The sequence below is a fragment of the Panthera uncia genome, chromosome C2 (genome assembly GCF_023721935.1).
Source record: "Panthera uncia isolate 11264 chromosome C2, Puncia_PCG_1.0, whole genome shotgun sequence".
Lineage (NCBI taxonomy): Eukaryota > Metazoa > Chordata > Mammalia > Carnivora > Felidae > Panthera > Panthera uncia.
The window spans coordinates 89,268,843-89,284,770 of NC_064810.1; the positions used below are offsets into that span (position 1 = coordinate 89,268,843).

General features: G+C 35.4%; 1 protein-coding gene across 8 annotated transcripts in view; it reads right to left on the minus strand.

The window, feature by feature from the left end:
* Nucleotides 1–15,928, minus strand: part of NAALADL2 (N-acetylated alpha-linked acidic dipeptidase like 2) — a 1,336,058-nt gene that overhangs the window by 678,816 nt on the left and 641,314 nt on the right. For all 8 annotated transcript variants that reach the window (XM_049629585.1, XM_049629587.1, XM_049629586.1 and 5 more), the window contains one exon: nucleotides 8,773–9,274. In XM_049629585.1, coding sequence (XP_049485542.1) covers nucleotides 8,773–9,266 — 494 coding nt within the window. In that variant the 5' untranslated portion in view covers nucleotides 9,267–9,274. The remainder of the gene's footprint in view (nucleotides 1–8,772; nucleotides 9,275–15,928) is intronic.

The following is a 15,928-nucleotide window of genomic DNA, read 5'->3' on the forward strand; positions in this document are numbered from 1 at the left end:
AGAACAATATATATATATATAGACGGAGACCAAAAATAATAATAATAATACACAACAGAGAAGGACAGACAGATGGATGGAAATTACAGCAGGGGACTAGAGAACAGTTATTGACAGCACCACCATCATCAAGCCTTACACTTGTACAAAAAAAAAAAAAAAAAAAAAAGCATGCCAGCAAAAGATAGAGTCCTGTAGCATCAGAGGAAAGAGAAATCACAGATTTAAAGGAGTCTTTTAATGCTCTGAAAACCATAAAACAGTCTGCAGGACTCCACAGCCAGCTTTCTTTAGGTGAGGAATACCTTGACTCCTTCATCTAAGACGAAGGGAATGTGTAAACATCATCTTTTTTGAACAGAAAACCAGAACATTCATACATTTGGTAAAGGGACTGTAGCATTCTTAAACGAAAGGAAGGAATCATGGGTGATACATGTGGAAAAGGAAGGACCACAAAATGAAGACACACTGTGAGCACAGAAAAGACAATAATACTGTAATGAGTGAACAAATCTAATGTCTGGATTAAAAGAAAGGGACAGAGAAGCAACACATTCTGTTTACTATCTTATGTCAAGGGATGGTAGGTGAAGGCAGGTGAACAAAGATTTGGGTGGAAGAATGAATTACAGATTTTATTTCTAGATGGGTTGAACTGAGATCTTTCTCCTTGCAGGTGATCAACTTCATATAAGAAGGTATCATAAAAATATAGCAGATGCTAGCAAGTAGGGTTCTAAGATTTTGGACTTCTTGGCAGTAGAGGGTAGCTATGAATCCAGGCTTCTTGCTGCAGTTAGTTGGCCTGATAAAAGTATGAACTTCCCCTTTCCAGGAGAAATTCATCCGTGCAATTTAAATGAAACTAATTCTTATGATGTAACCCAGTATAGGGGTAACATAGGATAAGAATGATAAATCCTCTTATGCACCTCTGATCAATGAATAAGGGCTGCCAAGAGTGTTGGGTTGAGGAGGACTCTGCAGCAAGGTCTGAACACAATGAAAAACAGAGTTATGACTGCCATGGACACAGAAGGGGCAGACAACAGGAAGTGGCAGTATGCATGTAGCGAATCTGCCATTCTTGTAGTTCAGTGCCATTAAAGCCCAGTAACAGTACTAAATAGTGTCAATGGCAAAGACTAATTGGTAATATGAAATGTTCTACGCAAGTTACATGTATGACTAACTACACTACCATTGCCAAAGGCACTGAAGGAGGAAGGAGAAGGAAGGAAAAGGAAGAAAGAAGGAGGAGGAGAAGAAGCAATAGCAGCAGATGATTTTTAAGAGTTTATTTCAGAAGAGAAAACTAGCCTCGGGAATCCATTTCGATTTATTGTATCAAAAGTTAATTACCAAAATACAAAGTATATGAGCCAATATTGAAAACTACCTAGGTTTTCAGAGCAGGTCTTGTTTATCAAGATACTGCTGAAGAAAATTTACATTTCCTAAACTTTTTGAAGAGTTAATTACCATTTAAAAAAAATACAGTGTTTTACTAATGCTTGTAAAGATCGTTTCACAGCGTAACTGTAACTGAACTCGGGCTTAATTACTTGCACCAAGCCAGACAGTGATGAAAAATACTGCTGCTGTCCAAATAATGCAGACATTTAAAAATAAATAAATCCTAGAGAGCTCATTGTTCATTTTATTTTGTTAACAAATGTGTCTACTAAAGAAAATTCAGGAAAATGGGGTACCATACATAAAGTAATAGACTCCCTTACTATTATTATACTACTTTAGTTGCTCAACTTATAAAGGCCATGGGAGAAAGAGCCTATAAAAGCCAAGCAGGCTCTCAGTTGTCAATGAAGAGCCCCGTGCAGGACTCACACCCACAAACTGTGAGATTGTGATCTGAGCTTTTTAAATGCTTTAAAAAGTAGTTTATACATGTAAAAAGAAAGGTAAATGGGCAATTAAGATATAAAAAGTTTGTCAACATTATTTTTGCCCTATTAAAACAAATAAAAAATAATGAGGACCTGGAAGTCTGGCAGCTCTGAAAAGCAATTTGGTAAGACAAAGCACATAACTAAACAAATTTAAACTCCCTGAATCTGTGATTTGCTTCCAGAAACCTATTAGAAAAGAATAATTAAAGAAGCAAAGACTTATGTACAAGAAGATTTGTAGAGACAACCTAATAAATGTCCATTTATAAGAAATAGGTTCAATAAATTCATGACATCTATCTAATGGAATACCAGGAGTATTTTAATATAATGATTTAAGTCTATATTTATTGGCTTGAAAATGGTTTTAATATATTGTAGGCAGAAAATTTTAAAACAGATACTGAAGGAATAGACGTGGTATAATACAGTTTTGCTTACTGATAAGAAAAGATAGAAAGAAAATGATGAGAAAGGGTGATAGCATTATGGGTGGTTGTTACTTTATTAATTCTAAGTTTCTGTGTATATTTTACTTGTAAATAAGAAAATAACAACAATGTTCTTTCGATATACAAATGAAAAAAAAATAGATACTATGTTAGCCATAATTAAGATACAACCCATTTTGGGGGCACCTGGGTGGCTTGGTGTGTTAGGCATCTGACTTCAGCCTCAGGTCATGACCTCAAGATCTGTGGGTTCGAGCCCTGTGTCAGGCTCTGTGCTGACAGCTCAGAGCCTGGAGCCTGCTTCAGATTCTGTGTCTCCTTGTCTCCTCTGCCCTTCCCCTGCTCATGCTCTGTCTTTCTCTCGCTCTGTCACTCAAAAATAAAAAAAACATTTAAAAAAAGGCACACCCATGTTTTCCTTCTCACCATTTCACAGTCAAAACAGTCCTGCATTCAAAAATATACTTAACCTCATTAGTTCATCCATTTCAAATTATATTATTATAATAATATATTTGGTAACTAAATTTGGAAGTTTTAAACATACTTTACTCTGTTCAGCAATGTGCTTATGATCTTTTTTATAAGTTTATTTATTTATTTTGAGAGAGCAGGAAGGGCAGAGAGAGAGAGAGAGAGAGAGAGAGAGAGAGAGAGAGAATCCCAAGCAGGCTCTAGGTTGTCAATGAAGAGCCCAGTGCAGGACTCAAACCCACAAACTGTGAGATCGTGATCTGAGCCAAAATCAAGAGTCAGATGCTTAACCGGCCTAACCACCCAGGCACCCAACCCTGTCCTTATGAGCTTTAGTGCATGTACACACACACACACACACACACACACACACACACACACACAGAGGTCATTCATTCAACAATATATATAATAAAGACTCAGTGACTTCATTATATAATAAACATAAAACACTATACCTGTCACACTGAAGCTTCTAAGTTAAAGAGTTCTCACAACAGCCCTAGGTAAACATGTTTTATACAAGGTGACCAGCATCCCAACTGGCCAAAGCTAGACCAGGAAAAAACACAATACAGAGTCACAAATGCCTCTGGCCCTCAAAATAATGCCTCTGGCCTATTCTGTGGAATAGGAATGATGGAATCAATCATAAACTGGGGAATATAGCAGTTGGTATTGGGAGAAGAAACAAACAAACAAAAAGTAGTAAAGATTGAAAGGGAGTTAAGTCACTTTGGTGTTTCAACACTTCAGTGACTATCAGAGAAATATGGCTATTGAGGTCCATGGAACTGAATGGACCCAGATTCTATATCAATAAGGCCTGATCAAATGAATCATTCCTATTCATAGATTATTTTGTAGGCCCACCCTCCTGTTTTGATGTTTCCAGTAAACTTGCATATCTAAGTAGTTACTGTTCCAAAACACCAAAATCATAAATAAAACTAAGTTTTAATGGCTTATTTGGATTCTGACCCATCGGAACATATCTGCTATGTATCTGAATATACCCTGTCGGCTTACACAGAAGATATGTGGAAGAAGTAAACCAATTACATAAAGAAGTGAAGGCATTTCAAATAGCAACAAGTTAAGCATAGACAGAAGTGACTGAGATAATCACATTAGATTAATACACACAGACACACACAGACACACACATTTATACATACACTAACATGGTCTTCATGCTCCTATGCTAATCTTGACCATGTCTACAAATGTGATCAAGTGTAACTAAACTTCTGCTTGCTTTTCTTTTGTTTGGTCAACATATAAAGTACTTGCTTTAAGTTAACATATTATGTGGGTTTTATTATGGGGTAATTAGATTCTTCAACTGGGATATATAGTCAGTATGTCTATCAGAGATTCTCTACGAATCACCACATTCAAATATGTACTTTTCTAAAATACTGAACATAACCTTTATATTGAACAATGTTTTAATTCAGGGAATGGAATCATAAAGTACTTTTATTCTATTTACATTTACTCATTGAGGCTAGATTTTTTCCTATTCTTAGATATAAATTCCACTAATTCTTGTGACTGTTATGTGACCTGAGTTCTTCTAGTGAGTAATTAAAATGTTCAGTGTCATTTAATAGTCAGAACTTTGAACTTTACCCCACTTTTGACCATCTTTAAGTTGGGAACCCTGAAGTCAAAGTAGGGAGAGTAGTCAGCTCCTTTGCTTTGTGTGTCTATACCTTCAGGGCTGAAACAGAGCAAGTAAGACTAGGTAAAGTGGGAGCAAATGGTTCTCACTTGATAGATACTCTTATGAACTGGCATGGCACTTCCTGAATCTAGCTTGACTTGTCAGGTGAATTTTCCTTTTGTGCTGCTTTGTGGGTTCTTTGGAGATCCATTCATCCCACAAGTGGGGACTTCTCACCTTCCTTTGATGTGAGTAATACATTCTCCTCCAGCTCAAATGCTTACTTCTTCCACAGACCCGTATCTCTAGCTCTGTCTCTGATAAGTTCTTTTCAGCCATCAAGGAAGCTTTATTGGAGAAGATCTGTAAGACTCCCTCCAACCCCCACTCCATTTGGGCTACTGTAACAAAATATTACAGACTTTTGGTTGGCTTATAAACATTTCTCATCGTTCTGGAGAATGGGAAGTCTATCACAGCACTGGCAGATTCATTGTGGTGGCTGATAAGAGCCCTCTTCCTGGTTCATAAAGAATGCCTTCTCACTATGTCCTCACATGATAAAAGGACTAGCAAGCTCTGTGGGGCCTCCTTTTGTAAGACTGCCAGTCCTATTTGTGAGAAATACACCTTTGTGACCTAACCACCTCCCAGAGGCCCCATCTCCTAATACGATCATATTGATCACCGGGATTGCAATATATAAATGGGAGGGAGGCATGACACAATCCTAATAATCCTCTCTCTCTCTCTTTCATTCATATTCATATCCTGTCTGTCTGGATATAGTCCATAGAAGCAAAGTTTGTCATAGGCCACCCAAAACCTCTTCTTTTGTACTTTTATCTGCAACTAAACCAATCCATCTCTTATAACTTAGACTTCTCAAGTGGAAATCAGGCAGTCTCTGTGAGGCAGCTATCAAGTTCTTCCAAGTAGTTCTATTAAACCCTTTTTTCATTGGACTTGAGGCTTCATCTTTGGGAAGAAATTGGGACTTAAAACCACCACTAGCAGCAATCTCAAAAAAAACTCCTTTTTATCGGTTCTTTTATTTCTTTTAAAACTGGGTGCTCATCTCAGAGTTTTATGCTATTCTCCCCTTCAAGTTTTGCATGCTGTCCTAGTTAGATATGCACTATCAATTGTCTTTAAGCCTCAGCTGGAACTGAGATATCAACACTGTACTTTAACATTTTTACAGTATCTGGTTTTGATACGAGTTGTCACTTTTTTTTCTTTAAATCAGAAGACAGCAGATCCTCTGAGTAACTTTAATATTATAAAATATAAAATATTTTATAATGTAAGTAGGTATTATATTAATATTTTGAATATAATCATCATATGAAAAATAAAAATGGTAAGTCAAATGACTTTCAAAATACATAGTATAATTGACCGGTTATATATAGATCACTTACTTACTTACCAGTTATATGTAGATCACTCACTTACTTAGGCACTCATTTCCTTAGAAAAATACTTATTCAATATTTACTAGACAATAGGAGTCTAATGTTGGACAAAGCAAATTTAGTCCATTCCCTCATGAGGTCTGCATTCTAATCTATTATAAAAAGAATATCTTTTCTTTGCACAACCTTTGGATGTTTGGCAAGAACTGTCCTAGTCTTAAGAGTATATGAAAGGATGGAGAACCAGTAGAGAAGAAAGAAAGTAACTAATGAACAAAACAGTGAGCCAATAAGAGCCCAAAAGTAAGCATAAATTGATGAAAAGTAGCCGTAGGTATCTGTGATATATAGAGTTAATGCTAAGATGACTTAGTAAACATAGAAACTCATAGTAGGGCATTTGGTTACCATGACTATTAGGGAAGAGGTTGTCTTTGGATGAGATGTTATTTGTAAAAAGTTACTGTAAACATATTTGTATGAAGATATTTATTGAAGAAAAATCTCTTATCTCAATAAAGAAAAAAATGTGTCTATTTGATGTAGTACAATTGGGAATATGTGTTCAACCACTGGATGCTGCCTGGCAATATAATTGTTAGTGATTATATTTTTGTAGCTAGCTTTGAAATATATATTTTATGGATTTTCAAGTTTTAGAGGAGAATATATGCTTTACTGTCACACAACTCCTATTCTGAGGAAAATAATGAATACTTTTATTTAATTATACATTTACAATTTTAGAACCAGCTGCCTATTTGCAAAAAGGACATTAAGTCAGTTTTTAAAGATATCTACGATGCTGAAAAAAATAATAATTAGAATAAGTAAGGCAAAGAAAGCCAGAGAAAGGAAATAAATATGTAGGCTAGTTAGTACACAAAAAAATGCATGCCATAAAATTCCTTATGATTTCAATACAAATAGGACTCTGAACTTACTATAAAGGCCAAAGGAAAGAGGGAAGAAGCTAGGTTATGAGATTTATTGTGTTAATCGTAAGTTAAAAACTAAGCAGTTGATCAGGAAAACATAATAATTATTAGTATTAACAAAAAATTTAACCCATGGATTCTTTTCCAGAGGACACTTTTGCAAAAGAATGTCCACAATGAAGATACAATTGACACAGTTTCATAGAGTTCTGTTTTCCTTCTTCCTCCCAACCTCTGCTTTCGGTGGTTTTTTTTTTTTTTTTTTTTTTTTTTTTTTAATAAGAGCCCTGTGTCAGTTAGATCTATCTTTGACAGGCCCCTTGCATTCTCCCTCCTCCAGGGAGCTGAACCCTTCAGAATGACTTCCCAGGCTCGGAGTCTGCAGTATCCCGGCTGGGTTCAGTCAATGGGACAACTAGTAGGATACTGAAAAACAGGAGAAAGGGAGAAGCTGCCATACTTCTTACTTTCTCTCTGCCTTCAGTAGCTGAGGCTACATCTCCACCCCCCTGCACGTGTATATATGGAAAGTTCCAGCTTCCACCAAGTTATCCCAGGTCCCTCTGTCCCTGCAGCTTAGGTTTAGTAATGGCTTCTTTTCTTTGGGCTGCCCCACTGTCCCAGCTGCCTTCTCAGATTTTATCACTGATGGAGTAATTTCTCTACTTTCAATGCCCTCTGCTTTCAATATTCAGAGAGTTATCTGTTGTCTGTTTGATCCTGACTGATAGAATCACCCATTATAAGTTAATGACATATCTTTCAGGTCAATTCTACGTAAACAATTTTACACTGAGCGATACCATGGAAAGTCTGCATATTACATGCTTAGGCAACAATGAACAGCAGGTGCAGAAGGGTATAGGAAACAAACTGCCATTAGGCATTCAGATACGATTTTTAGGAAGAGAATAATAATTCGCCAATACCAACACACAAGACATTTCAGCACATAGATACCATGATGCACCTTCAGTGGGTATGCTCCCGAGGAGCTCCCTAGAAATGCACAGATGCCAACATCTTGTCTGTAATGAGTCAATGTAACCCAGAAAGAATATCCTGGGCAAGTAGCACCCTCTCTCTCATCTACCTATAAACAACATATAGGATTCACTTAGGACTGTCTTTTCTTGGCAAATAGGGAAGATATATGGGAGAGCTAACATTCCAGGTCTTCATTTCACTAAAAATGTAAACTAGCAAACCCTTTACAAGTCAACATATATGCTAATAATATAGCAACCGTTTCAAGATACCCATTAATTATAAGACAACAGTGAAACTTTTCCCAAGAACTCAGAATTAATGCTAGATAAAGAATATTTTCTTATCATTTAACTTAAAAATCAACACATTCTGGCTAGAAAGGTCATGTGCTAGAAAGTAGAGACAGATGAATTTTTAGAATTGCCTTATATATGGAACCCAAAGGTTTTCAATAAAAAATGTGCTAAGAAATCCGGGAATGCAAGAAACCAAATACTATCGGTGCTTGTCTTAGCTCTTAACCATAAGAGATAGTTACTTCAGCCCATAAAAAGAGGTTTATTTCATTCTGTAGTCATTAAAAATTTCAATCATATGGCTAATACCCTAGTTTTTATTACACATATATCCAATTGTGTTTACACCCTGATTTGGCCTACCTGGGCTGTCCAAGAGGGAGAATATGCAATGACTGGAGTCTTTCAGTCTCCACAGTAGTTATGATTCTTATTATCAATTAATACAACAGCATCATAAATTTGAAACGTGCATCCTCTCTGTGAAGGGTGTGCTGCCAAGTTTTGCTGCTTGGCTTGCAGGACTAACCTTAAACCATGGCAAAACCACCAATTCAAACTCCCTGTGAGACATGTTTCTCAGGAAATGCATCCCACCAGCATCAATTTCTTCTCCACGTACCTGAAAGACTTCTTAATATCTTCTGCTTGGATTGTCTTGAGAATCTCTTGGTATAAGTGAAGATCAAGCGTTCCTGAAGTTGTAGCATTTGAAGGACAATTTTTATGTGCATAATAGCCTATCAAAATCCCCAAAATAAATAAAACGGTGGCTGTGCAAAGTATTTTTAAAAGGCGGCAAAAATTGCAGGGGTTGCTCTTTGGTGCAGATCTTGTATAACGGGTTACATAGTCAGACTCTTCTTGAAGTCTCTGAAACCTTCCTTTGGGTGAAGTTGCTGGTTGAATGGAATCAAGATTGAGGTCTGCAGTCTCTGGATTCTCCAGGTTCTGATTCTCAGCACTATCTAGCTGGAACTGGTCAAAACCAGGCTCCTCCAGCTCCTTTTCCATGTCCCACTCTAAGTCAAGGGCAGTGGCTTGAAGGTCATCATTGTCTAAATACTGTGAATGTCCTGGAGCTCTTTGATCTGCATTGACCTTCTGATAAGCCATCTTTTTACCTGTGAAAATAAGAGAAGTATATTTTCTTAAAATAAACTGTGAAACTGAATATGGGAAACCTCATTTAAAATGGAGGTGGGGGGACCAGCAGATTACAGATCCCAACAGGAAGAGGCACGCCTTGCATTCCCAATTGGAAGAAGCCTATTTTACTACCCTACAAGGAAAGGAAAAGTTTCTCCCTGCTCAGCAACAAGCTCAGCAAATAACAAAATCCAATTCAGCTAATGAGAAACCATTAACACCCTGCACACTCACTTTCTTTCAATGGACTTTTCCTTCAAAGCAGCCCCTCCAAATTTCCTCCTTTTCTCAATAAAGTAACAGTCCTCTCCTTTGATCTCCAGGCTTGCCTATGGTTTGCCATAGTTTGCAGGTCCTGAATTGCAATTTCTCTGCTATTCCAGAATAAAGCCATTTTGCTGGTAAAATAACTGGCTGTTTACTTTTAAGGTTGACAAAACAAACAATGAAGAAAATCTCCAAGGTAAAAAGAAAAGACAACAGCAATCATATTAGGTTGCTAAATAAAATTTTACTGATAAAATTTTAGTGAATATAATCATGGGAAATATACTGCCCCTATAGAAAAATCACATATTAGTTAATTATGTAATCTTCTGTTTTTCTGTTGATGTTTATTATAGGAAGAGGAGACAAATGAAACTTTGAGAAAACATAAAATAGACACACACACACACACAATTATTCCTTTGAAGTTCAGGAGAATAAAAAGATCACAAATGTACAAGTGCATTGAGGATAAAATATTATCATGGAGGAAAAATTTAAGCTTACACATTGTCAAAATCACTTTTAAGAAAAACTAAGGGCAGAAGCAGTAAAGCTGTGGTTTAGTAGTAAGTTAAGGAAGGAAGGAAGGAAGGAAGGAAGGAAGGAAGGAAGGAAGGAGAAAGAAAGGAAAGAAAGAAAGAAAGAAAGAAAGAAACAAACAAACAAACAAACAAACAAAAGAAAGACAAGAAAGACCCTGGGATGATATTTAGTATCAGAACTATTTTCAAAAAGAGATCAGGATACAATAGAAACAGAAACTAAATGGAGTGATAATGTTATTGAAATACAAGAAACAAAATATAATATGTTACATAGTCACAAATTATCAAAAGGACTGGAAACTCTAAGGCCACCCCAGAAGACCAAATGTTTCCGTGGAATTAGTAACAGGAATTGGCCTGTATCACTGAACTTTAAATAAAAGTCTGGGATGGCATCTTTCCAAAAAGGGAAGCCTTTTGCCAGCTAGGAGAGTTTGGTTTCATAACCTTGCTACAGGAGTGGCAGATGGAGATTTTCTCCCCTACACAGTTTTGGATGACAGTTTGTTATATCCTGCAGAGTGGTATTAGGCTAACTGGGCTAATTAACTACAAGTGGTCTTCTGTCTGTATTCAGTAACCCACTGGTGTATTATGGTTGCAGATTAGGAGTATTTATACTTAAATTTTCTGTGTATTAGATTTGTCATCTCAGCTGGATTCTAAGGTCCCTCACTATGTTTTATGATTTTTCTATGTGCCCCACTGTGGTGGGAGAAGAATAGAGCTCAATGGACAACTGATCAGCTAATTGCCTTAGGTCCAGTGGTTAACAAGTAAACTCTAATAGGAAGATACAGGGACTTCATGGAAGGGAGTGGCATTCTACACAGAATTATGGGTATATGCAGCTCTAATCCTGTCTGGCAGAGATCCATATTAATTAAAATGTTCTGATTTTTTAAAGAGAGTTCAAATATAATTAAATATTAATCTTACAAAATAAAAATCGTAATTCTGACTAGATTTCTCATCTGCTACCTTATAATCTAGGATTCAGTCTTACCCATTGTTGACTCCATAACAATAAGTAATGCATGTCAGGTACTGGGACAGGCAGTGAAAACAAAGATAAATGGGTCCTTAATCCTCAAAGAAGGAACAGTTCAATCAGAGATAAATGCATGAACAAACCTGTAAGTTGAATAAAAAATGTAGAGTGCAAAGGAGACTCAGGGAATATGGGAAAGGCTTCCCCAAGAAAGTGATCTCTGAGATATTTCCGGCAAGAGAGGAAGAGCTAACTAGGGCTGACCAGGGGTGTGAAAGGATGACATTCAGGCAGGCAAAATTTACAAACATGCAGAGGAATAAGAATGCATGGTGCATGGGCCATTTGGAAAATGCAAAACTACCAGTATTCTAGTACAAGGAAGGAGCACATGGGCTGGAGATTCAGAGAAAAAGCTATGAAAGCATATTTGTGGGTAAAAGGCTTAACTTCTGTTTAACTCATGGTCTTCATCTGTGAAATGGGCATGATAATAATATAAACTTCATAGTGTTGTAATTAGGATTAAGACAGGGCACCTACAACATCCAATGAGTGTTGCATAGTCTCTATGGGTTAGAAGGGACATTTCTGGTAGTAGAGGAGAGAGGACCGGGGAAGACTGATGGAGGAAATGAAATGAGTTAAGTAACACATGAGAAATTATAAGGGTAAGATGTTGTGGAGAAGGGGAAGTTACATTATATTCACACACATGTACACTCACATATAAAATATGCTAGTTGTGATTTGCTTGTTTCCATTTAGTTCATATGTAAGACAAAAAAGAAAAAAAAAGCACTACATGACATAACAACTGTTATCATGAAGGTCTTTATTTAGTACCATGTATTACAATAGGCTCAGGAATAATTCTGCACTTTCCCCAACCCCTTTCCTTCCGTCTCCCTCCTTCCCTTTCACTTAGCCTGGTTTCCAAAATGATTCAAGAAAGCACAACAATTGAATTTTATCCTTGCTCATACCAAGACAAGCAAAAAAAAAAAAAAAAAAAAAAAAAGCAATGGTTGGAGTTAATGATAATTATTCATATAAGTTAGGAGAGCGTTGGTAAAGTAGTAGAGGAAGACTCCAAATCACACTTGGTTAAAAAAAAATTTTTTTAAGGTAAAAGAAAATCCAGGAGGATAGGAAAAACTTGAAGGTAATAGAACTAAAGGCTTTCTAAAATCCATAATTCTAAATTCTCTCTGAATGCAGAAGAGGAAACTGAGGTCCAGGATTGAATAATTCTTTAGACTGAGAAAAGTGATGCTTGGGTACATTTTTCTTAAGGTGATTTGTGGTTTTATAAAAATATGAGATTAATAATTTATTAGCAGTAAATTAATGTTAAATACCCCACAATTTAAATTATTTTAACATACAATTTAAAATACTGAAATTTCGTAACACTAGTCATTTTTTTTTTCTTTTTTAGCTTATACATCAATAAATCCTTGCTATCTTGAAATGATATTATGATATTTATTTCTTTAAGTGTTCCGTTCATGCATTATTGATTAATTTACTTAGACACTGCCCCATTGTGGTTCTTTAGACTTCCCTGTCTCTCATTTTAATGAATCAGAGTCTCTCTCTTTAAAGATTGTTTCAAAAATTGAATTGTAGGACATGTCTTATGCTCAGGAAAGACGTAGCACACAGGAGTTACTATGGAAATGTGCGATCTCTAATTATGACCTCTAATACAAACATTCAAAGTCATTTCCACACAAATCATTGAAAAATCAACTGCAGCGATGAGGGAGAGTTTTCATCTCTAGCCTGACAGTAGGCATTCCATCACAAGTACATCAGCAATTTAACGCTTTTCAAACATCAGACAGAGCCATCAATTAGAATGTAATGCAGATACAGATATTAAGTCCTCACCATGATGGATATCTGCCCAACACCCTTACTACCACTTTTGAACTCATTACACATTTATAAACTTACCCTAAATTCTATCTTCCAGGAGAGCAGTAACTGGGTCAAAGGTAAATGGAATCATTCAACGTAACAAATTCCTAAATACTTCAAGAAAACTTCCAAGGAAATAAGTATGGGCAAATGAACATACACAGTGAAGCATTTAAACCATTTACATTTGGTAAAATAAGTTACATATATATTCTATACATGTTCTGTACATTTTATATATATTTAGAAATCGATTTCTTTAAAATTATCTTGCCTCAAGGAAAATCGTATAGCTTTTTGCAAAACTATAAATCTCTGCACTGATAGTTCTGTTTCACTTAATCTATCTAAAATAAACTCCTTAAAAATAAAACAGAGTACCACTAAATAAAACTGATCATATATTCAATTTTGAGTCAGCACAAATTATTTTATTCATGCCACAAAGAATGTAGCCTTCCTTAAAAACCTATGCTCTGTAAGGTAAGTAAACAACATAACACAGTGTTTTATCAGAATTTTCAAATGCTCAAGTACAATAAAAATTACATTATAAAAAGAAATCTTCAGCAAAATCAGCATCTCTTAGATATGATTATATAATTATGCCATCCAAACGTCATGTATTTTCTATTACTGATATTCATTTAATTTATATCATCATATTATTTTATAACTACTCTATATGAGTAATTTAAAACATACATGTAGTAGATTTCAGAATCGGCCACATGAATTTTCCTCCAAAAGAAATGTACAGTTGACCCTTGAACAATGTGAGAGTTGGGGGTGCTGACCCCCCATTCAGTTGAAAATCTGAGCACAATATTTGACTCCCCCAAAACTTAATAGCTTACTACCATCTGGAAGTCTTACCAATAACATTCAAATAATAACATATTTTGTATGTTAGATGCACAATATGCTGTACTCTTAAAATAAGCCAGAGAAAAAAAAATGTTGTTAAGAAAATCACAAGGAAGATAAGATACATTTACAGTACTACACTGTATTTATCAGAAAACAAAACAAAACCCATGTATAAGTGGACTGGCACGGTTCGAACCCATGTTATTCAAAGGTCACCTGTACTTTGGTGTAGATCAGGTCATAGAAAATTGTTACATTTTCTCAAATAGAAATATCTGTAGCATCCTCACATTCTATATTATACCACTTAGCCTTTTTTATAGAATGCAATTTTTATGAAAAGTAGAGTATATTCTCTATACCAACATCTCTTATTCACTTAGATGAGATCCCTTCCCACCCAGGCCCATACCAAAGTCTAAATTGTTTTTAAATTCAACATACTAAAACATTTATCTTTTGTATACACTTATCCTTTTATAAGGAAAAGAAAGCAGAAACAAGTTGAACTAAAAGGTATTTTTTCTGGATTACGGCAGGCTTAAGTCAATAAAAAATGATTTTGTATTCTTACTGAGCATATGATTAGTTTAAAAATAAATCGTTACTTCTGAATGCTTTCTTTCACACATTTTCACTGGCTGAAACTAAATAAATTAATAGAAATAAAAGATGAACACCAAAATAGGCAGAGATTTCAAAACGTAAAATACAATCTGTGGCTGCTGCAGATCTAGCCTAACACAATGGCTGGCAAATACTTCAGATGATAAATACATGTTAAACAGAAATTTTGTTTAAAAGCTATATATTATTAATGCCACTTAGAAATATAATCACAGCAGTATTACTTTCTTGCTCAGCAATCACAGAGAGGGAATTTATTACATGAATGTCCTGGCTTTATCAATCTCTAAATTAGTGGACTCTACAGTCAGGCTACTTGATTCAAATACTAGCTCTGCTATGTAATTCAGACCAGTTACTTAGCATCTTTATGTTTAAATTCCACATTTGTAAAATATGGAACTATATTTGTAACATTACTATGAATAAATGAGATAAATTATTAAAGGTGCTTAGAACAAGATCTAACACAATACAAGTGATCCATTCATAAAGGATTACTCTAGAAATTCTATAGTTTAACAGAGTAGAAGTACATATTTGGAGCTTACAACTTTAAAGACTTGGTTAAATTAAGTTATGTCCAGAGGCCTTGAGTTTCAGTAACAAGAACCTAGAGATAATGAGGAATTGAGCAGTGGACTCAAGGATTTTTGAGAATGGCAAGCACCTTCTAATTACTAGCTATGGCTCAGATAAGAGAGAAAAATGGCTAATATTTATGTAGAAGTTATTATTGCATTTACTTACAACCACCAATTCTATGTCTTGTTATTCTTTGTACTCTACTTACAAAAAGAAAAACAGTTTTTCTATAATGCTAACGATTTCAGTTTAATGGTTCTAGGAATTAGTGATCATTCAACATAGTGATAATTAATCATCAACATGAGTTATATACATTTGTTGTAGAAAACCATGTGTGTCCTAGGTGATTGACTTCATCTACTGACTTTGATGATACTGATAGTGTTTTCAACTCAAACAAGTAAGAGATTGTGTAGATCTTATTAGAATTAGAAACACATCTAACAGCTTCCCTACTTGTAAAGTTATTTTATAAGCAAAATAAATAAATGACTCTGGCAGACTAACTTTAAAACACAAGGCAGAATCTCAATTTCCTATGACAGTTCTATGATTGAATCTTTACTGTAGAATGGGAGAAAATATTCATATAGTGTTTCCTGAAGCTTTGAATGTCAAATCATTTGCTGGTTTGAGTAGATTGATTTGAGGCAAAGGCATTTCTTAGAAATGTCAGTCCATCATCAAAAGGCATTCATTATGCACCTTCGTGCAGTATTACTTTAGATGCTGTACCAGTGAACTATATGAGTGCCCAGAGGAATTTTTAAATTTAAGCTTAAGAACATTCCTTATAGGCTGAAAACATTTGA